This window comes from Haemaphysalis longicornis, unplaced genomic scaffold (genome assembly GCF_048455015.1).
Source record: "Haemaphysalis longicornis isolate Haplotype H1 unplaced genomic scaffold, Haemaphysalis longicornis Haplotype H1 scaffold_1, whole genome shotgun sequence".
NCBI lineage: Eukaryota > Metazoa > Arthropoda > Arachnida > Ixodida > Ixodidae > Haemaphysalis > Haemaphysalis longicornis.
In genome coordinates, this window is record NW_027526203.1 from 70,486,001 (window position 1) to 70,508,819 (window position 22,819).

A 22,819-nucleotide genomic window follows, 5' to 3' on the forward strand; every position below is an offset into this window, starting at 1 on the left:
AGGGGGGCGGTTGGTTGCAGCCGTCAGAGGGCAGCAGCGGGACGCGCCGGCGGTTTAATATCGGTAAGAGCAACCTGTGAAGTCACCCGAACCGCAGGTCATTTTTCATGCACTAAAGATGTAGGCGAAATGTGCAGGGATCAGCCAACCTTCTGTGCGAGGCATAAGCCACGGTGGAAGAACTAGTCTTCCGCCTTGGCACAAGCTTCACCGTTTTCACCGGCTCTTTGGTTGCTCTGAATGATCCTACAAGAAGACCTAGAGCCGGCACTTTCGCACATTACGTGAAAGTTCCCTGCGCAACCCTTCACGAGCTCTACGGTGTCGTGGCGCGGGGGGGGGGGGGGGGGGGGGGGGGGGGCTGGGTCAGTTTCATCTTGCTTTGCACCCCTCAACAAGCAGAGGCGCAGGAGGCGGCAATAGCGTTAGCATTATCCATCATGCCGGCTCCTGCATTTTCAGATACTAAAACGGCCGCCGAAAGATTTTCTAGCGAGCACATATCGCAATTGGTACTCAAAATTTCATCACAAAATCCCCAAGCCTCCCTGGTGAAGTTGATATTGAATCCGGCCCCCACCGGCCTTGGCGAATACGAGGCAGACCATGACGTCACTCGAGGACGCACGATCCGAACGGCCTACAGCCCAGTACCCCACCCAGAGATAGACTGACTACGTTCCAGGATATCCCCACTTATTACCGCCTCTCCCGCCGTAAATATCCCCCGCATATTCTGAGTTCACTCAAGCACAAGAACATACTGCCTGTGTCCCTAAGGAAACAGCCCTTAGGGCGACACCGCAAAGAGCCGCTGTACGTTCTCTCTCTGTCTCCAGCTCTTTGTACCCGCCGTGGCAGTGCTTGGTTTGCTGAGAAAAAGGATGTGGAGGAATGAGGCACACGAGGTCAGGAGTCTTCTTGCAAGACTGTTTGAAGTGTCTATGGCGCTTATCTATACCATGGAAGGGTGCAGTTGCCATTAGTTGCAGTGCTGCTATTAGCAGTGGGATTACTCTGCGGTCAGTCCTGCACATGTGCATTATTCGCGCAATGCTCACTTACAGGGCAGATGGACGATCAGGTAATCCTGTCTGCAGAGGACTATATCTAAACTTATTCTTGGACGAAGTTGCAATCTAAAGGTGCGCAAGAATAAATGCTTACGCGAGTAAATGTGCTTGGAGGATTTAATTTCATATCTATATCGATGAAATTTTCCGTAATAAAACACGCTCCCCAGAGTAGTGAACGTTGCTAAATCACTTAGACTTGACCTGGAATTTAAAGTATAGCGCTATTCAAACGTTTCCTCGGCTAGTATTTGCCACGTAGCGAAGGAGAAGGCAAGGTTGTTAAAATAAATTATGCTTGTTGGAGCAAGTTTGTGTCCGGCAAAAAAAAAAAAAATAGAAGGAAAGCACAAGTGTCGATAAAGCAGTCAACAGAGTGACATGCGCTGTCAAGCGTTCGCGACTAAATTAAAGCGGAGTTTGCTCTGCATGTATTGACCAGAGAATGCTTCGTTTTTCTAGAGCCATCCGGTCATACCGAAAACATTTTCTATCGACAGTGAAGGTTAGTGGCGATAAAGTACACTCTTTGCATAAATAGGTTGCCTGGTGCATCATGTAACGAAGGGACGGCATGTAAACGGGGGCTGTGCTTGAAACACATCATTAGATATTTACGAATAGTTTGGGGCGTAGTTCAAAGAAATATATACGAGAGGTCCATATTGAACGTCAGGTCGTATCCTCCGCGCACGACCCACTGGCTTTACCACCACGTTGGCCAGTGGATGTGTTCAAATATCTTGGCGCGCATACTTTACGCCAGAGAAGAAAGTACAGGCTAGCCTTAAAGTTTGCATGGTGTGGTGTAAAGCTCAGTATCTAAGACGAAAAAAGACACGCATGCGCCTTCTTATGGAGATTTATTACGTATTATATATTTGGTATAACACACTTACATGTGTCATTTTTGTAATAAGCCTTAGTGGTTGAATTAGCGTTGTCGCTGTCGTTCTTTCGCCAGCCTTCGTCACAGATACTGTGCTTTGCACCTAGCAAAATGCTATACCAACTCGCACCTAATTCCGCCTTGATCACTTAAAGGGGCCATGAAGACAAAATGCAAGTTTGGTTCAGTCAGAAGATTGCCCCGTTAGAATCATGCTGACACCACTTTTTCGCTAACTTCGTTCAAATAAGCTATATAACCAGGAAAACAGGGAATGGCCATGCGACACACTAGCTCATTTGCCGCAACAGAACTTATGATGTCATACCAGCCAGGTCTGCGATTGGTGGAAGCTGGAAAAAGCAAATGCAAATTAGGTAGAGCTTATAAGCTTGCTGAACGAGCTATTTGCGCTTAACTTTACGAAACGTTCATTTTATATCTGTAAGACTGTTGGGACAAACAATGGAAGTTACGAAAGCACACGTAAACATAGAAGTCCCGATGCGTGCTGCTGTTGGTACGCGCACACTATTATTCGTTTAGATGCACAACACTGCGGTTGCTTTGGGTTAATTGTCTCAGACGACACTGGCTGATGACGCAAGTGACGGTGTTTTACGTGACCATATTTGTGGAAAGAGCACTATGATTCATGAAACGATTATTTTCTTCATCAACAGAACAACCCAGATTTAAACGCGGTCACAAACAAACCAAAGACAGAAAGAGTGTTGCCGCGGTGTGGTGGCGCCATCTAGGTTGAGTAACAGTAAATAAGTCTGCGCTCCACACCAAATTTAGTTCAAAGACCTGTTTTATGATGTCATTGCAAACGTCGTTCAAACACACACGTTTTGGCGCGACAATCAAAATTTCAGCTCAAATTGATTAATTTGGCACTCAATAAACCATCGTTTGCTTCCGGAAAAGCTTTGGGGGCATTATAGAACACGAAATCTTTCGAGTAAACAAACTTGTATTTTGTCTTCTGGCCCCTTCAAACTTCAGCAAGCTGAGGTAGCACCCAATAATTTTGCAAACGCGGTGCGGCGCTTCTTGAGCTGGCTGCATAGGGCGCTTGGTGGCCTCATCCGAGCTGTAGAAAGAAAACCAGTCCAAGTACATCGCGGAATAAAGGTATCAGCAGAGTAACTGCACAGCGGAGCTCCCAAAGGAGTCCGTGAATTATGCTTAAAAATATTCAACGCCCCTTCTACCCCTGGTTTTCTTCGAGCTCCAAACATGTCATCGGAGGTTAGATCCTTTAAATTTGAATACAGCTCGTGTGGCTCACTCATTTGCATTCAACATGCGCAGTAAACATGTCCGCCTAGAGGGCATTCTGTGCAAAGATGTTATTTTCTAATTAGCAACCCGACAGCAAAGCCTCTGCCACGCAGAGAACAGCGAGCACGAGTGCGGTTCCGGGAGTTCGGGATCCGGCGGCTCGAAGGCGAAGACGAAGCGGGTGCGCACAACGTTCACCGAGGAGCAGCTGCAGGTGCTCCAGGCCAACTTCAACCTGGACTCGAACCCGGACGGCCAGGACCTGGAGCGCATCGCGCAGATCACGGGGCTCAGCAAGCGCGTCACCCAGGTGTGGTTCCAGAACTCCCGCGCGCGCCAGAAGAAGTACTTCAACAACCAGGCCAAGAAAGGTGCGACACTTTTGGCTGCAGTACTTGCAGGTTATCAACGCAAAATTAAGGGAAGGGTTTAAATTGCTACGCAGTGCTGTCCCGAGTTTTCACTGTAAAACTCGGGTTTTCACCGAGTTTTCACTGTTCACGCAATTCTTCGTACGAGGTGACTGTACGCGTTCTCATGTGGGCGTATTCAGCTAATTGGATTTCTGTAGCCTGGATTTCAAGCAGCTGCATTATATGGGCTTCACTCCTTTTTAACCACGGTGGTCATCACTGGAGAGCGGATTTCAGGCAAATGCCTATTTGGTCCTTGGGCTCCTATCGCCCCATTTTTATATATGAGCATGAATTAGATGTTAAGATGGCCTTTTATGGTGTTTTTATAGTGAATATAAATTTCTATTTTGGTATTTGCGCCTAAATGCTCATAATTGTCTATAACTGCCAGTTTTCAATATCAGGGCCCATATGAACACTTTTTAGCCTCATGTTTCGCTTTGGGGCGCAGTTTGACATCGTTATTAATGCTAATGATTGACTGCTCTAAACACTATGGGATTGAATCTACTCCTGGAATTAGGCCTTTTTAATCAGTTATCGCCTGTTTCAAGTATTCTTTTTCATGCCGGTTTTACCATATGCGACGCTAGAGCAAGCGACAGTGTCCATGAAACGTAAATGCGAGCAGTGCATTTGTTGAATTAAGCCAATCATCGTTATTAGTTCAGCACGTTTATGGGAAAATTGAACGGCTTTGATCATCTGTTGGCGCCTTCGTGCCATCATTTTCGGTTTTCCTGTCGCAGATGCTGGTCGCGCACGTCTTTGTTTGAAATTATGTGTGTGTAAACATTTATGGTGCCTATATTTGCGATGTTGGTTGCGGGCCTGAAACGTTGCCTATTTTTGGCGCCTAAAAGGCGTTTTTTAATGCCTTAACATCCAGTCTCTAGTCATCACTTGCTCAGGGAAGCTTTCGGAGCATTCGAGCACGCTAGTCTCCTGCAGTACAGTGCGGCTTAGTAAAAGCTATAGTTTTTGGCGCCAGTACTCGCCGCCTCTTCATGTTGAGGACTGCAGACTAGAAAAACGGAAGACCAAATGGCCTACTGGTAGTGCGGAATATAAGAAAATATTGCTTTCGGCCTTTTAGTGCACACAAGCATTTTTGAAGCGTGCCGTGCATTCGAGTGGTGGCCACGCTTCACGGACGTCTCTCCGTAGTTTATGTAGCTCCTCCAGGCCGAAATTTAATGCAAAGGTTTACCGGTTTTAAGCCCTTTTGACGTCAGAATAATTATCAAGCGTTAATTGTCATGCAATATACATCTCTGAATAATGTTTTAGCAAAAACCAAATACAGGAAGCTGCATTCGCGGTGTCGGAATTTCTGTTATTGCTGCACAACCCTAGAACATTTCGCTTGCACAAGGAAACAGCCGAACTTCAGCTGTTTAGCGCTTTAGAAATTGTAATTACACTTTCGGAGAACGAAGAATGTGTTGGGGAAACGATTTCTTTAACTAGAAGAGGTTAGGTTCAGTTGATATTCCATTTTTAAATACGTTTACACCTGAGTGAATTTTTGTCAAGTTGTGAGTTGGCCAGGGAAGGAGCGTAGGTTCAACAGCTTTAATGCGATAGAGGGGCGTTAATCTATGTGAGGCTGGACTAGATCATCTGTCTCGAGTGTCATGCCATGCCAACGAACTAAGTCACCTACTGCGAGAAAGCGATCCCTAGGACGGTTACAGCTTAGCACTCTGCCGCTGCAAATAACTGCGGACGTATTACTTCTTACTCTGCACTTTTCAACTCCCCCTACACACGCATATCGAAAGGGAAAATATCGTGCGCAGTGCAGGAACTTGTATTCGTACGCTGTTTTGCCTATGTCATTTTGCTACGGCGTCCTATAGCATTCTCTTGTTTTGTTGCACAGATCTCGGGATTGCTAACAACAAAACAGCCACCAGATACTTTCATTTACTAGCCGCTTACGAGCGTGCGGGCATCGTGGCGGCGGTGGTCCGCAGAGATTTTTCCGGCTCCAGGAGAACCTTGGAGATTGGTCGGCCCAGCCAGGACGTTTTGGGCGGGTCATATTTGACAGGAAACGGTGGGGGCAGCGAGCGGCACATGTGCTACATTGTCCTGCATGAGAGTGGGCTGTCTTCACCCCAACCAAGCAGGCCGTTGGTTGGGGTGAAGGGGTCAAATCAGCGGAGGTTGGGGTTGCGCGTGGCGTCAACCGCATACCGGAGTATCACCTGCCGAGTCGCTGGGACAGGGAAAATCACATCCATCACCCCCTCTAGATGTGGAAGATGTAACGCTTCTCTGTACGACTACGCAAGACCAACTAGCAGTCGTGGATTAGCCGATCAGCAGGGTTCCTCAAGTGCACGCAGAGGTAAAGATCGGGCTGATACTCCCCATAGGAAAACCGTAAACGGGTGAGTTTCTCCACTTTCCCACCTTCCTATCGATTGGCTCAGCACAACAGTGGACAGACTTCAAAAAAGTGTGATAGGATTATGGATGAGTAAACTTCGATGTTTTTAAGAATTTGCCATTAATTTCATTCTCGCCACACCCAAAAAAGTTTCATTCCGACCGATTCAGCCAATAGCCAATCGTTCACTTCACTAAGTTATGACGGGTCACAAGTGCGCAACAAAGCCAGGCGCCGCGTGCACGGCTCGAGCCGTCCTCCACCTAACTGAATTCATTTTGCTATCACCTTTTTCTCACGAACCATTCTTATGTCAGCATGGGGCTTCTTTCAAGTCTATATTGACTTTGTACCCGCAGGCGAGTAGATCTTTTTGTTGCGGATTATTTGGGGCCACCATCCCATTGCAGCTACCGAAATCGTCGTAACGTACGACAACGAAATTCCTTACCGTTATTATGTTCGCGTGCGTGTGTGTTGTGTCCTAACGTGAATGCCACTGCGTTGTTTAAACCCTCCGAAGTCTCACTCCACTACAAACGCCTCCAACTGCCGTTCGCTGTTCTCGCTCTTCGCTTTGTTCGACACAAACGAACCTGGCGTTCCGTCCTCCCTCTCAGAAGGGGAAACAGTAAAATGATAGTGGTCTTCCCATCAATGTTCCCAGTAGCATGTCTAGCATGTATATTGGCAGCGTCGATCCTTGTTTGTCTGTTCCAGACCTAGTCACGGACCGTTTTCGTGTTTCTTGTGACGATGCTTTACACTCTACCCAACTACCCCCTCTCGTTGTACTGCTTGATCGGTTTCGCTTTCTTTCGACTCGTTACAAGACTATTATGACCATACATCTAGAATTACTCAAATCACCGACAATAATGCCCATGATTCTCGTTGTCAACTTGACAACGGTTGTATCGCGTTTCCCTCAGCATGGCGTCGCAGTATCGATCAGCGCGTGGATGCCAAGCTCCAGCCAAGAGCTGTTCTACCGTCAAACTGCCCCTATACTCTTCCTGTCGCTTATGTCACGCGTATACTTCATCCTCAACAATGTCTACGCTTCCACGCACCGATGGCGTTCATGAAAGCTTGCAGGGGAGAGACATTTTTTCGCCATTTGACTTGCGGTCTAGACGTTGTCAGGTAAATATGACGTGATACGATCGCTCGGAAGCGCCATCTTTCACCCTTGATAGTTTGTACAAACATTTTGGCGTGCATTTAGGACTATGCGATGCTCCGGTTACTTTTGAGCGCACCTTCCATAATATTCCATGGGGACTGAAGTGGAAGACATGCTTGTGGTATCAAGGTAATATTTTCGTCTTTACAGCCGATTTGCGAGAAACAGCGGCAAGGCCGATCCGCGGGATATCCCCACGAGGACCAAAGCCGATTAGGAAAGGCCAAAGAAAGAGTTAGGAGCTCGGTCAGTCAGAATGCATATATGTATAAATCTTTATTGAGAAAAGGGGTGGCCAGTGGCTCCTGTCAGCCATAAATTGTTCAGGCTGCCTGATTCGTTTGCGAAATCCCACAGGGAGAGTAGAGTCTCCTTGGAATGACTGGGGTTCATGGGCGTCGTCCACTCTTCACACGATTGCACCTGTTGGGCGTGTGGGGCTCGGAGTTGATGGAGGCCCCCACAGACCCACAGGGGGTGCCGAATGTCCTGCGTGGCTGTGGAGTCCTTGCAGTACGGGCAGGGGTGCAGTGGCTCGATGAGAGAGGCGGGGCCATCACGTTTTTTTTCGTTATCACGTGCCGCCACTTTAACGTAGGGGCGCCACTTGCGCAGTACATCCTCGGTTAGGGCAGATCCAGTTAGGGTCTTGTAGGTTAAAACTTGACCTGCTCTGGGTACGTTCTTAGGAAGAGGGTGCTCATTTTGGGCCGTCATGTCTCACAGGTTTGTCTTTCTTCGTTTTTTTCTCGTGTTCAGCGAGGATGGCCGGATCGACGTCATTCAGCTGTGACACCGCGTGTTGGGGAAGCGAGTGGAGCGTAGAATTTGCACGTTCGCCATCGTTTGGGCACCCTCGTTTCCGAGGCTACCCGCGTCTCCGGGACCCAGTCGATGCACACCTAGACGTTTTAGAACATGAACCGTGCCAGTCCGAGAAGTGGATATTGAGAGAAGTTTTATGTATGATATAGAAGTGATCTGGAATTTATGTATAAACTAGCCATGGTTGAACAACGTTAAGCGGAGCATGTTCAGCGATAGCGCGACTTTGGTGTGACGAGCGCACAGTGGACGCGCACGCAATTGCTCCGCAGGCAAAACGGAGGAGCTGCTTAGCGCAGTCGGCGCTCTAGTGCCCAACGCACCGGGAACTCGGACGCAGCAAGCCCCTCCTTGTATCATTTTCTTATGACACGCGCCCGTTCTCTTTGCACCTATCCCCCCTCCGTACCCACTCTTCTTGGAACGAACGAGCCATTAGACGTCTTCAGTACGCGACCGCTCGAGGCGCTGACTTTGCCTTGGCTGAGCCTGAAGGTCAGATGGACGCTACACAGAACAAGCCGTAGTATGGGTTTGCTCTGGACCATTGATATTTGCTTAAACCACCAAAAATACAGTCAACTCTCGCTAATTCGAAGTCGCTCAATTGGAATTGGGTTAATTGGAAGTGATGTTCCAGTCCCGGCAATTTTACATGCAATACAATAAAAGAAATCGCTCGATAAATGGAAGCTAAAACCCAATATACCGTTTCATGGTAAGTTATTTCGAAAAAAAAAGCGTCGAGGAGACCGTCGTCTTGGTAAAATGCAAAATTTTTAAGTGCTATAGCACCGGCGGCACCGTCCCCTGCACTATGAAGGCGCTATCCCAGCTGTTGCAGCGCACAGTCGTCAAGCGGCAGGTGAGATGAGACGCTTGAAGCCTGTGGACCGTTGGCACTTTTTGGTGTAAATTTTCGCCCTCCGGCAAGTCGAGTCAAGGCGTCGTCGGCCTCAGAGCGACGCGTTACTGTGCCCTAGACGTGTCGTAAGCACGCCAGCGGGCTGCTGTTCCTGTATCATGGCTATCTCTGTGCATTAAACAATTCAAATTTTGCTCTCGGCTCTTCGTCCTTCCCAAACGAGGACGCTCGCCCGCTTGCGGCTCGTTCACCACGTAACACTACGTGATGAGGCGATCGAGCTCGGTTCTTCGACGCCCTTGCCAATGTAACACGGCAAACACGTAAACACGCCAACGCTTTCATTCATCGCAGATGACGCAGTTTTGAAATTAAATATGATTTTGAAATATGATATGATATATGATTCGCAAACTTCACGCTAATGATTGCTGGGGAAACTGGGTTCACTTATGGTTACCTTGAAATAATCAAACGAATGATCATAAATGGCAACATGCTGTGACAAAGGAAGGTTACGAAGAGACTTGGCGTACATTATATTCTGGGCCTCCTCCACTAACCTGAAACCTGCGAAGCGGCGAAGCATGAGTGTATAAGTGCATTCAATGATTGTAAGTCTCTCTCTTGCCACATGGCGCGCTGATTTGGCGCCGGAAGCGTGGGTGGGACGAGCAATCACGCGTTTGCTGATGCGGTGCCGCCCTCTTTTGCGTTAAACCGGATTTAAACTAATAAACGGGACAAACTGGCGGTATTTTGTGTTCGTGTCACACGCCGAAGCATGCTAAGAAGAATGTTTTACAGGAGAAACTCTGGCGTTTGAAACCAATTTCGAGCTGGAATACGAGAGGGAATTTAGAGAGAGAGGGTGTGAAACGTTTCTTGTATCTCGGCGTGCTTGCCGCTTGCGCTCGGTTAATGTCATTAGATCCTCCCTAGCCTTCAAATAAAATATGTAAACATAATCTTTCCGGGAACACATGGTGGGGAGGTAGAGGGCGTTGTTCACAGTCGCCTTATCATCCATAATGCGGTTTCGATGCTGAGCGCTCGGCGTCTTAGGTCCGGGCGCCTTGGCGTTTTTGCCAACGGAGATGAAACTGTTGGGGGGCTAAAGGTATACAGCTTTGCTGTAAAAGTCTCGTGTCTTTGCAGCACGAAGCGTTCTAGCGGGGGCCGTTGGAAAACGAGTGTAAAGTTTTCGCAATCAAGCTACATTAATTTGGCCCAGGGTTTGCGGCATACTCGAGCGGCTTAAGGCAGAGGTTGAGGGACAAGCTTACCACCATAGGCTTGTGGGCTCATGACACCTTTTGGTGAAAAACCAGTGGTGTGCGACTGTACATTCATACTTGTAGCGTTTCGCGCTTCAACTGCGCTTGGGGTGCGCTGCTCGGTGCTCATTGCTTGTTACTTGTTGGAATATTTCCAAGACTGATTTAGCGCTGTGTACATTGGCGCAGTGAACCCCGTGAGCGGCGCTGCAGTGTCTGCTGGTCCGGCGTGCTCTGGCTGCGGCATGCTGTACTGCCTCTGCGCGGGCCTGCCCATGGGACAGGTCACGTGACCAGCTGTTCCGCTGGGGCCGCAACGGCCAGCGCGGACCTCGTGCCTCCGAGGCGCAGTCAACTGACTTCTTCCGAAAGACTCGTGAATTGACTCGACGGACAGTCCCCACACAAGACTTTCACTGCCCGTATGGAACAGCCCCTGAACGTCCGTGGGTGGTGATGTGAAGCACATGTGCGCTGTAAATCACACCCTCCTGCTTTGCTCTGCGAAATGTTTTGCTCTGCGCTTTTTTGTTAGTCCAACCTCCGATAGAGGGGCGCAGTAATGGAGGTGATAACTCCGGTCTCTTCAGGGTTCAGATCGTTTCGTGTGATAGCACGGACGCGGGAAAAGTCTGTGCTGAAAAGGTTTTAGCACAATTTAGGAACCTGCTTCTTGGCAGAAAGGCATGTCATGGAGTCCCATGATAATATTAGTGCCGCTCCGCAAACGCCTGTATTCATGGCCCGGGTAGTTTATTTCTCGTCAGCGAGCGGAACGCATCACAGGTTGCTACAGGTGTTTAAAATTAAACCCTAATGGAAGGCGGGCGCACTTTTACTGCCAGTTCTAAAAAAAAAAAAAAACGTTCTGTATTTCTGACATTTGAAGGCACCTCATTTTCCACTGATATGATTCCGAATTACAGTGGACCTTAAATCGGTGGGTGCTACCACACATCCCCGGAAGTGAAAGCCAAGAAATTATGTTTGCCTACCATCAGATACATGAAGCGTGCTTTAGTTTAGCTCCTTATTTCACAGGCAAGTTTGTGGCTAAGCTGAAAAACGCGCACACTATAAATTGGCAGTTGCGTTCACAGTGCTTCGCATAGGAGATTTGGTAAGTCGTCACAAGTGTTGCAGTCACCCACAGACAACATGGCTGACCCGTGTTGCCTCTGAACACCCAGGAGAAGGCTTGACTTTCGGGTACGCCGGCATTTTACAGTGATGTTGCGCTGGTGTCGGTGCCGTGTCGCACTGAACCATGAGGCAATGACCGTGCTCCGCGCAAAATTTGATCACCTGGCACAATGGGACTGAATTAAAAGATTTGAATAGCGGCATGCTTTTTATTTTGACCTTGGCCGCTGAGAAAAGAACCTTTGTGTCTAGTCGGCATGACGCAAGCGATATTTTCCTTCCAAAACCACTTGGGGGTGGCCCAAATGTGTGTAATCCAAGGAAAATGGAATGGTGTTTAGGTGCTTTTTGCATTCCCCCGTTTACATTTTTCCGAAGGCTTCTTGAAGGGGCCCTGAAAGATGTTTTGCTCACACTTTCAGATAAATCAGTGTTCTAGTAATCACTTTCTGCAAAAAATTTGTTTAAATAACCAGTGTTAGTGGAAATATTGCAAATCAAAACAACGCATTTTTACGTGCTGTGCGTTTCCTGCCCGTTTCGCTTTTGCTGCTGAGCACGAGGACACGGGCTCGATTCCCGGTTGCGACGGAAGCTTTTCTCACGGAGTTGAAAAGCGAAAACGCCCGTGTGTACGCAATTTCGGCGCATGTTAAAGATCCCCGGGTTGTCAAAATTAATCTGGAGCCCTCTACTACGGCGTGCCTCATCGCTTGCGTTGCGTCGGCGTGTTAAACCCTACAGTCAATCTATCAATTCTCGTTTAGCTTTATCGTCGCACAACGTGAGCACCCCCCTTGGGTATTGCCCATGATGCCTCGCTTCTTGGTGACGTCTGCAACATCTGGTTGCTCGCGTCTGCTACTGCGATAGCATTTCGGCGCAAACATCGCTTTGGGGCTGGGCCATCCGACTTTCTGGGTTCCGTTAGCGCGGTTTTTATTTATTTACCATTCTGCTTATGAATCTGCACTCCGCTCACGGCTGGAAAAGCTGACGGAAGGAATGGGGCCGGATTTTTACTGTTGCACATCAGGCCGAAGGATCGCGCAAAAAGAAAATGACACTGTCACGACATGTGTTAATACGTATGGGAGTCTAAAATATGTGAGAAAATGACTACAGAATCACCTCATATTTTGTTAGAGTGATCACGTACAAGAGTTCCGACCCCACAGCGGCTTATATATTGCCTAATTGGCCCCTAGATCGTGCCAATGTCGAGCTTGGTTATGTTGTGGTGACGCCGACACGCCCGTAAACAGGCAGTAGCGTACACAGGCATTTGCGTTATTCCAATCGTTGCTAAACATTTATAAATGAAACAAAAAAGAAGCGAAGGGGTACGATACGGCGCAGGGCCATTCGTGAGCCTGCGCCGTCCATTCGACATCCACCTTACCACTTTCCGGGAGACATGTACGCGACCCATCGTTTATGAATTAAACAAGTTTACCGCAACCGACATTACGAGTCGTCTGGAAAGAGTGGTGTGAGTATTGGGACCTCGCCTGCCCATCTGGTCAACCATGCATATGATTGCACATAAAAATTACTCCACCATACCTCTCTTCCCTGGTGGCATAAGGACGTTTCCCTCTATAAAGCCGTTCGTTCATTATTTTTACGTGCTCAGTGCTGCCAGTCGCGATATGTGGCGGGTTTGGTCGCAGGCCGAGGCCCTACATAGCCCCCAAGCCACCCAACCTTGTGTCTGGACGGCTGGACGGACACTATGCATTATTTATTTCAAGACATAACAATGTTCAAATACACACATCAGATTTCTTCCTGTGTAAGTATGTACAATTGACTCTTGCTATATACAAGGCACTAGCTCGCAACTCAACGTAATGAACAAAAGCGCGTGGGGGGTGGGGGATGCGAACGAGGACAGCAAGATCTCGGGACAGTGCGCTACGAACAACTCATATTCACTGCGGCTTGCCCGATTTTACACGTGTAGACAGCAAAGAGAGGACAGGGGGAAAAGCCAAACAACATTAAATACATAAGAATACTGGGTGAAGGAGGGTGACATGTGAAAAGGTCGCTGTACAGGGGTGCACATGCTAGGTAAAACCTACTGCTGTAACAAAAATTGAGATTCTTTCTTTGTCAATAATATGGAAGCAGTGCTAATGCGCTTGTTCTTCAATGACACTGTGGGATGGCCTGGAGTTTCTCTCTGGTTAGCTGCGCCTTATGTCGGGGGGCTGCCATGGTGGTCTTGTCGAATTGTGGCGTACCCTTTGACGTAGACGCACAGTCTCTGCAGTGGGTGGCCGAATGTCCGATACCCGCGTTTAGAATGTGATTTTCTGCTTTCTCTATACTGCTTTCTATGTGTTCTCTATACTGTGTTCTCTATACCGATATACTACCAGCCATGTGATAAAGAAATAGAATACACGCTACCCTCAGTAAAATTCTGGAACCCGGGTGCGGGGCTTCTTTTCACATTTCTTTTTTCTTTTTTTGACTGTTGACAACGTTAATCAGTTTAGGCTATTTATTGGGAGCGGATAAGACCACGCTAACGTTGGTACGAAGTCCTATTATCTTGAGGGGTTGTTAAATGCCATGAAAATACGGCACGATAGCGCACTTCAGCTTTTCTCTTTCTTTTAACGCCGTGTTCCACGTCTGGATTTTTGTCGAAGAGGTTCCAGCAGTCTATCCGTGACATATGCTAGAAAAAAGTCAGTCACGCGCAGACCTCACACGGGAAGTCTGCCTTTTGAAACTGTCATCCACTGTGTGGAAACGATTTTGTCAGAGCATTCGTAAAACAGTGCCTGGCCATCCCTTGTTTTGTTAGCTGAGAGTGCGCCGAATGAAAAGGTAGAATCGGCTTCAGGCTATGTGGGTCATACTCGCAACATACGTGATTGGGTGAAATCAAGAGCTTGAGGTCAAAGAAATTCCATCTTAAAAACAAACGAGGAACTTCATTATCCACTCACTCGGAATTTCATGTGTCAACACAAGGTGGACGGGAGATTGCTGAAATTGCGACAGGACACTGTTTACGGTGGGTATGAAGCTTAATGGTACAATCAAGGAGAACAAGAAAGTCATCTACGTAACGGCAAACCTTAAAGGGGCACTGACACAAAAATTTTGCATCTTGTTTTTTTTTGTTGCGATAAGTAGCTAGTGACCTACTTATAACCTGTAGAAACCTCATTTGCTTCAGCGTGCGACGGTTGTTTAATTATAGGCATTTTCAATGCGGCCAGTCGCAGTTTCGGTTTCAGCGAGTGCCGCGAAACGATGGATTTTGTGGATTTTCTGTGAACAAAGCTGACCACGTGACCGTCGGAGGGATATCACAGTTACAGAGCAGAGCCGCCGTAGCACTGTCGAATCCGCATCGACGGCAGTTTCTGCGAATGCCCCCCCGTACTGATCTCGTGAGGCGCCTAATTAAAAAGCGACCGTGGATGTGACGCAGGCGCTGCGAGTGCAAATGCTACCGCGGCTCACGAACGACGCTGGGAGCAGCCGGCCGGTCTGCCTACAGGTCCGCCTACAGATGTGTTCGGCTTAGCACTGCGGCGGATATTCGAGTGCCGCTCTCGTAAGCGGTGCAGATGACAATTTTTAATGCAACCCGCCATGGCATCATTAACTCCTTTCTCATGTAAGCCACCATGGTCGGGACTTGGGGACAATTTCGTGCAGCGGTAACAAGCTATCACTCGAGCTACCTGCGCCGGCGTGGGCCACTTCGCGGCCGTGGCCGCCGCCTGCACAGCGACCGTGCGGCTTGCTCAGTGGGCTTTTCGTGCCTCCGGCGCGTTTCCGCATCCAATGGTAATAAACAGTAATAGAAACAGAGTGCCTGGAATCGCTGTAGAACTTTGGTCGCGGCCAGCTGCCCGATGAGCTGACGAAATCACGGCGCCTCCGCCGCCAACGATCGGGTCGTTCGTTCTCGAGAGCAGAAGCTCCGCCCTCCGGCCCTCCGATTGGAGCGGCGAGCCGGCAGTGCGGAAGCGGCAAACACAAACTCGTGGCGTGTTTGGATGTTGTTTATTTACACTTGCTCGTGGTCCTCTGCTGGCCGCTCGGTTGCGTTTCGCACACTTCAAAATTGATTTTAAATATGTTCTAGGCTGTATTCACCGCTGATATTTTGCAGATGATGTATATGTGTTCCCACCAATCTATCTCCGAAGTTATCTCGCCTTCAAAATTTTGTGTCAGTGCCCCTTTAACCACAGCTAACTCTTCCAGGAGAGAGACATGAAGTTGGTCGAGCGCTGCCAGATGCCCAGAATATTTTAAATATATTTTATGTTGCTTACCCTTTCAACCTCTCGTCTGTTTTCTGTGTACGCGTATAAAATCTGGCAAACCGCAGTAAAAATAGATGCGTTGTTAGTAGCGCACTGTCCCGTCGTATTACTATGTCACCGTCTCGCCTCCGCCCCCCCCCCCCCCCCCCCCCCCCGGCAGCGCTGTTTCGTTCTCAGCCAAGAAACCGCACTCCTAAAAAACTGAAAAAAGTCTACCACTGTCTTAAAAAATATATTGACAATTGAAATGGCAGATATTTTTTTTAAATTGATTTCTTCGTGGGGTGAAAATATATTCACACCTCAGGAGGAGGGCCGAAGGCTGCAGCCTCACGAGGCCCTTCCTCTCAAAGATACTTTCACCTGTATGGGCAGCAGCACACACAACATAACCAAATATAAGAAAGAAAAATTCTAAACTAGCATAACATGCATAAACAACAAAGCCAGAAAATTGCAACACTAAAAGGAATAAATAAAATGTACATAAACGTACCATACCTTATATTTTATCGAATTAACAATTTGTTATTACAGAGAAAAGGACTTACTTGAGCATGCCTTGTAAAGCAAAACAACTCAATGAAAAATGAAAATGATACACCAAGAACACGTTTAATACACCAAGTGAATCAACTCTGAAAACATGGAAACAAGCATATTCAAAGTAAATAACACAAACAGAACAATTTTTTGCACGTAAGTTACACTGTCTGGTAACGCATTAGAAACGGTAAAGTTATTGTAACGATAATTGACGCAAATGTGTTTTGAAGGGGTTCTTTGATAAGTTGTTCAATCTGCTCGTTATTATTCAGAGAGTGTATTACCTGATAATGTTCAAATTGAATCACATAATTTGTTGTTATTCTCCGATATCGACACGTTCATTTCTAAGGGGGCACACCGTCTGGGGTGAAGAATTTTGTTTTGGAAACTGATCGGAGTGCTGATGAAATATGTGACGAATATCATGTGCTTGCCTTAAAGTAGCAAATAGTGGAATTTTAGAATGCCAAAACTTCCCAGTTTCATAGTCAAATCAAAAAGTTCTGTTTTGCATTGCGAATAGGATGCACAAACCATGCCACTTAAAAAACCGTCCAGAAAAAAAAAGCAGACAATACCCCGCCGGGATGTGAACGGGCCACGTTGGCGAAGCGCGCGCGACTCTAGAAACTACTGCTGCGTGGAAGCGTAGGTACATGTGGCTTCGGGAAATGCACTGTACATTCGATGGAGGCCCACCTTTCGTGTCGCATCAATGTTCCCTACCTGGTTTAAAACATTCCCGGCTGGTGAACTGAACATTTCTTGAATAACGCTTGTGCAGTAAGGTTCCCTAAACCCCCACCATAGCGGATCACCAGCAACTGCGCTGCTTCTTGAATGTGTGCCCGGCTGCGACTGCGATTTCACACTGCGGGAATAGTGTTTGCCGTACTCGTCTTTCACGCTTTACGCTAAACACTTCGGGCGATATTGATTCTTAATTACATAAATTACGCACTGGACCCCTTCTTCGGCACATAACTGACCTTATATTTTCTACAAGCGTGCTGGTTGCGCACGCATATGCAACTTGAAGCTCCCGGGGAACGAAGTCGCCGAAACGTCGTAAGCCGAAGTTGTATGGGCTTCACGGACCTACAAATTTACTATAGTATAGGAACGAACAAAACACAGCCGCATTTGCTACAGCACGAATGCTGGGGGAGGGGGGGGGGGGGTTCGCTTAACGATCGATTCCCGAAGACTCGTCGGCCCGGCTGATTTTGTCGGCGTCTTCGCTCGGCGAGCCAGACACACTGGGCGGACTTGAGATCGGCCTACGTGTTTGTGTCGCCGTCGGCATCGTGTGGCAACGTGGTCTGCCAACTCGGCAGTCGGCACTTGCAACAATTTATTTGCAAGGACTAGCAGGTTACACTTGGCCCGTTTCTTTTCTCGAAAGTCAGATAAAACTTCAATGAAAAGAAACACTTTGCACGTTCTCCTAAAAAACAGGGGGCATAAAAACAGGCAAAAACGCCCTGCAAACGTGTACGCAGATCGTAATTCGCATTGAAAATGAGCCAGATTCTGGTGTGGTACGGATAAAAATGAGCCACATCCGTTTGCCCAATGGGATTTTAGTTTTGGCTTGACTGTTCCGACGGTTTCGTGGGTGTTTTCAGAAGTTTTCATTTTTGCTTTTCGGAGCTGGTTGATCATGAATTCATGCGGCAGTTAGGAGATTGGCGAAAGATATGTCCGCAGACGTCGACGACATAGTGAAAGCAACAAGTGAACGAAATGAAACTGAGAGATGTGGAACAATAATTTCATCTAGTCTCCCTCATCCCTACGGAGTAAATCTAGCTTAAATTATTTTCCTACTCTTATATTTGCCATTTAAGTAATTGCTAAATAGCCGACGCTTACAAGCCCTGGCAAATCCTCCTACCCTTTGTGGGCACGAGCCACTACATTATGAGGAAAAGAAGATATGAGCAGCCTTCTTGTGAAATGCTTTGCAAATTCATGTCAAGGCAATGGAGACTTGGCTTACTTTGTGACTTTCTTGAGGCGTGCAGAAGAAAATCATCCTACGGAAGAATTAAAAAAGACCTGCTAATTCTGCCAAGAGGGCTCACTGGATCTTCATGTATAGTTTTATTGTTGTTGAAGTCCTATTGCATACGTTTAATTTCTTTTCCGACACAACTATATCGTACCATTATTGAAAGTCAATTTAAATAAAGTTTTCATAAGAATGCCGCTTCAACTTGAATGTTTCAATTTAATACGAGCCAAACCCACACTTATCACCCCAATATTGCTTAAATTCACCGTATAATTTCTAATTACTGGTGACCATAATCTTCCCATAGCTGAAATGTTCAACATATCCTACAATAGCCTTGACAGCATTGCGTTGATGTCTGGTAAGAAACTTTCGTTTTTTTTCTAAAATTCGCTTTAGGCGGATTTGGCTCATTTCGAAAAAAACCTTCTCATTTATAAAAACATCCAGACATGCGCAAAAGACGCACCAACATGCGTCAGCGAAAGAAGTTATCTAGAAACCGGACCGCAGCGTTGAACAATATCACCGATGTCACAATATCACAAACACAATCGCTTCTCTTCAGTGTTATGCGATGTGCCTCAAACAGTACTTCTGATTTTTGCTTTTTGTTCCCCCAATCTCTCGCTCTCCGAAAATCTTCGCTCACACTTTCTGCAGAATTTAAAATGTGTGGTCAAATGTGCGACATTATTACTCCGAATTTCGCGCATGCTCCCTGAGGTGGTCGTTCAAAGTTCTTCCAGTTTGCTTGATATAGGACTTCCCACAGGTGCGGAGGATTTCATAAACCAACGCAGTGCGCAATCTACAAAAGGCTTGTCATGTCTTTTTAAAGCAAAGCTTAAGTGTTCTTACAGGTGGCGTCTGTAACGCGAAAACGCCCTGTGAGAAAGCGAACTTTCTCTGACGATGATGATGAATGATCGTGGGTGACGTGAAAGAAAAAAAAAAAACGCTTCAATGGCCGTAATCTAACCTGCGTACCCGCGTTACGAATCCGAAGCTCAGTCCGAACTCCGTCAGTCCAAAGAATGCGTCACGAGAAAGCTTCGCATTCAACCATCGTCGTCGCTAGACTGAGAATTGCATCCTTTTTTAAAGCGAAGGTTTAGTGTCTTCACTTATGCCGTTGTACGCCAATATCCCCCGCAGAAAAGCCAACTTTCCCTGACGACGATGATGAGTGATCGTGGGTGAAGTGAAAGAAAAAAAACGCTTAGCGTGGTAAGAATTGCATCTGTATCCCTCGCGTCATGGAGCCGGAGTCCATCCCATTGCTCCATTTCGACATGGTCGAAGCAAGGCCAAGCAACAGGTACTGAGTAGCGCCGTACACTCCAAACCCAAACGATAGGCCTGCGGATTGCACATCAGAGAGTTGCTGTGGGTATTGTAGAGAAGGGGTGCGTACCTCTAGAGTAGCACATCCTCGCTGTGTGGGATTGCACAACCAAAGAATCCGTCACGAGAAAGCTTTGCGTTCAACACTCATAGTCGTTAGACAGATTCGTGCTGGATTTTTTTCCCATGCCCTCTTTTTGCTATGAGTAGCAATACAAGAGCAGAGTTATCAGAGCTTGCTCGGGGCTGAAAACATGAAAGGGGCGTCGTACTTCGTCGCAACCCTTTTTAGGTTGTGCGCAAACGTGTGCAGGTACGGGACCACTTCAGGCTGCTTGTAATTTCTTTGATACACATTTCTCGTACGTCTAATAGCCTTCACACTTTGAAGAAGGGCTTCCACAAGCACATTCACGGCCGAAAGAGGCACTCCAGCGGACAATAGTCACTGCACCTGATTATCAAAACTTGGCCACCTCTTGTGTGCGCACGACTTCCGAAAGGCGATTCAAGGAAGAGACTGGCAGTTCCCCACTTAACGTTGAGTGTTCCGAGTGAAAATGTAACAGTTGTTTACGAGAACGAGGTGACTATTCCCAACATACACGCCCCTGCAACACCTTTATATTTAGGTCAAAAACTGAATGGCATCATCGTGAGGCAACTTATGAGGAAATGTCAGGCCTTTTCCAGGGCGCTTAAAATCGTCTAGTACACATGTACCAAGTCAGGGTGCGTCACTGAAATCTGTTTGCCACGAACAATTAAAAATTGTCTACATATAAAACAAGCCTTCATAACAAAATGAGGGCTACAAACGCACACCAAGGCCTGATCTATCTAATAATATATTGCACAGGAAAGGGCAAGGCGCAAACCATTGCAAATCACCTTTTTCTGCCCGTACAGGTGATTGTCAAATGGAATGACTGTGCTCTTAAGATGCGCTTCTAACCGGGTTAAGAAGTTGTCAACCGACAAGCCTATACTGGTCTGAAAGGATATTGCTCCACAGCACTAATAGAAGTTACACTTTCGGAAACTTCTCGGGAATCTTCTACGTCAATCGAGAACATATATCGTATGGACTTGTTATCCTTTGAAAAGATCGACCGCATCATCGGATTTATTCGTGAATAAAGGATCAGCGACCGTCAAGCTTGTCAAGCCTTTTAAAAGAAATTGGCTAATAGGAAGCTGCTCAGTTCCATTCTCACTTACGGTGGTTCGGAACGGCATGTCAGGTAATGCAGTGAAAAAGGCACACAGCGAGTCGTTATTGCACTTGGAAGCAGTACTGGAGAGCTTCGGTAGCCCCAGGGGGTTCCCAAGAGGTCCCAGAAGACTTAGCTTTTGAAGTGACCTGAAGGGGGACAAAATTCTAGTTAATCGCCTGCAGCGCCTTATCATTGAAGGTTCCCTTGGCGATCGCTACAAAACCTCCTGTGCTACGGGACTGTAAAATACAGATTTCCCGAGACCGAGATACTGGAAAAGCAAAAATCAGAAGGCCAGAGAACTGTTGGAGGCCCACTGCATAAGATTAAGGGACACGACTGTGTTAGTGAAACTTCGGTAATATTGTTCAACGATGAGGTGTGGTTTGTACGCAAATTCTTTCTCTAACGCATGTTCACCTGTCTATTGCACATGTCTAGATAATTGTATAAACGTAGGATGATAGTCTTTGCTTATAAACAGTTGGAAGTGTAGGGCCTGTCCGCAGCTTCGTTCTCGTCTGTTGTTTCTTTGCGCTACTAATGTATGTTCTTAGACCACAAGCAACACGCCCATAATTAAGTTCTCCTGCAACAGGAGGATCACTGCTCCGTGACGCACATGGGATTTCATTGACGTGCATGCGTTTAAATGATCTGATCTGATTGTGGGGTTTAACGCGCCGACGCAACGCAGGCGATGAGGCGCGCCGTAGTGGAGGGCTCCGGATTAATTTTGACCACCTGGGGATCTTTATCGTGCGCCGAAATCTCGTACACACGGGCGTTTTTGCTTTTCGCCTCCATCAGAAAAGCGGCCGCCGCGGCCGGGAATCGAACCCGCGACCTCGTGCTCAGCAGCACAACGCCTTAGCCACTGAGCCACCGCGGCGGGTGCGTTTAAATGGCAATGATCAAAACACGCCGGAAATGGTGGGAAAAGTGGCGACAAACTTTGCGATGAAAGTGTTAGCTTTCTGCTGCACGCAAAAAGGTAATACTTGACACAGATGACCTTGACCACCCAACCTAACAAATGCACTTGTTAATTTAGTGTGCTCAAAAGGTGTTTCAGGACCCCTTTAATACCTCTGCTGTCTGCTGAAGAGTATTTTATTTGCAGCATCGGCCGCAATAATATTAGTCCCGAGAGAGAGAGAGAAAAGACTTTATTCATAATTCCTGCGTGCGGGAACACCCCAAAACCGCGCAGGGCAGGGGGTCCCTGTCTTGCTAGACCTCAAGAGATGCCGGCCGGGCTCGAACTACTAGGAGTTTCCTCCGTTCGCTCTTGCCTAGCCAAGGCCCTCTCGAGCCGCTGGATGGCTGCACGTTGCAGTTCGTGGTTACCCGAACGGAGCAAGCCCATGAAGTCCACCGGGATTTCATCCGGCACACATGGCCTCACGCCATCACTGCTGTTGCTAGTGTCACTATCACTACACTCACTCAGTAGATGTCCGAGAGTCGCGGGAACCGTCTTGCATACACTGCACAGATCACTCTTGTATCCGGGCGCCGTATTTAATGTTGTTATCTTCGCGGCCTTCGTCGATGACGTTGCCGCATTCCGACGTCATGGTGTCTTCGCTTTCTTCGTCACCTTGCTAGCTGGTGACTGCGCGTTTCCTCATTTTGGCCAGTGGTTGGAGATTGACCGGCGCAGTTGTCTTGGGAGGGGTTAGAGTCCCGAGGCCTCACATTATGAGCCTCATAATATGAAGCCCGAGGCAGGTATAGCCGTACAGTGGTCGACGCCACGTGAGAACGCACCTTAAAGGGGCACTGACACAAAAATTTAGCATCTTGTTTTTTTCGTTGCGATAAGTAGCTAGTGACCTACTTATAACCTGTAGAAACCTCATTTGCTTCAGTGTGCGACGGTTGTTTAATTAGAGGAATTTTAAATGCGGCCAGTCGCAGTTTCGGTTTCAGCGAGTGCCGTGAAACGGTGGATTTTGTGTGAACAAAGCTGACCACGTGACCGTCGGAGGGATATCACAGAGCAGAGCCGCCGTAGTAC

General features: G+C 47.4%; 1 protein-coding gene across 1 annotated transcript in view; it reads left to right on the top strand.

The window, feature by feature from the left end:
- LOC144177831 (LIM/homeobox protein Awh-like) overlaps positions 1–11,523 on the top strand; it is a 29,820-nt gene extending 18,297 nt beyond the window's left edge. Inside the window, exons 3-4 of the mRNA XM_077705439.1 lie at positions 3,366–3,623; positions 10,409–11,523. Coding sequence (XP_077561565.1) covers positions 3,366–3,623; positions 10,409–10,512 — 362 coding nt within the window. The 3' untranslated portion in view covers positions 10,513–11,523. The remainder of the gene's footprint in view (positions 1–3,365; positions 3,624–10,408) is intronic.
- The last annotated feature ends 11,296 nt before the right edge of the window (positions 11,524–22,819 follow it).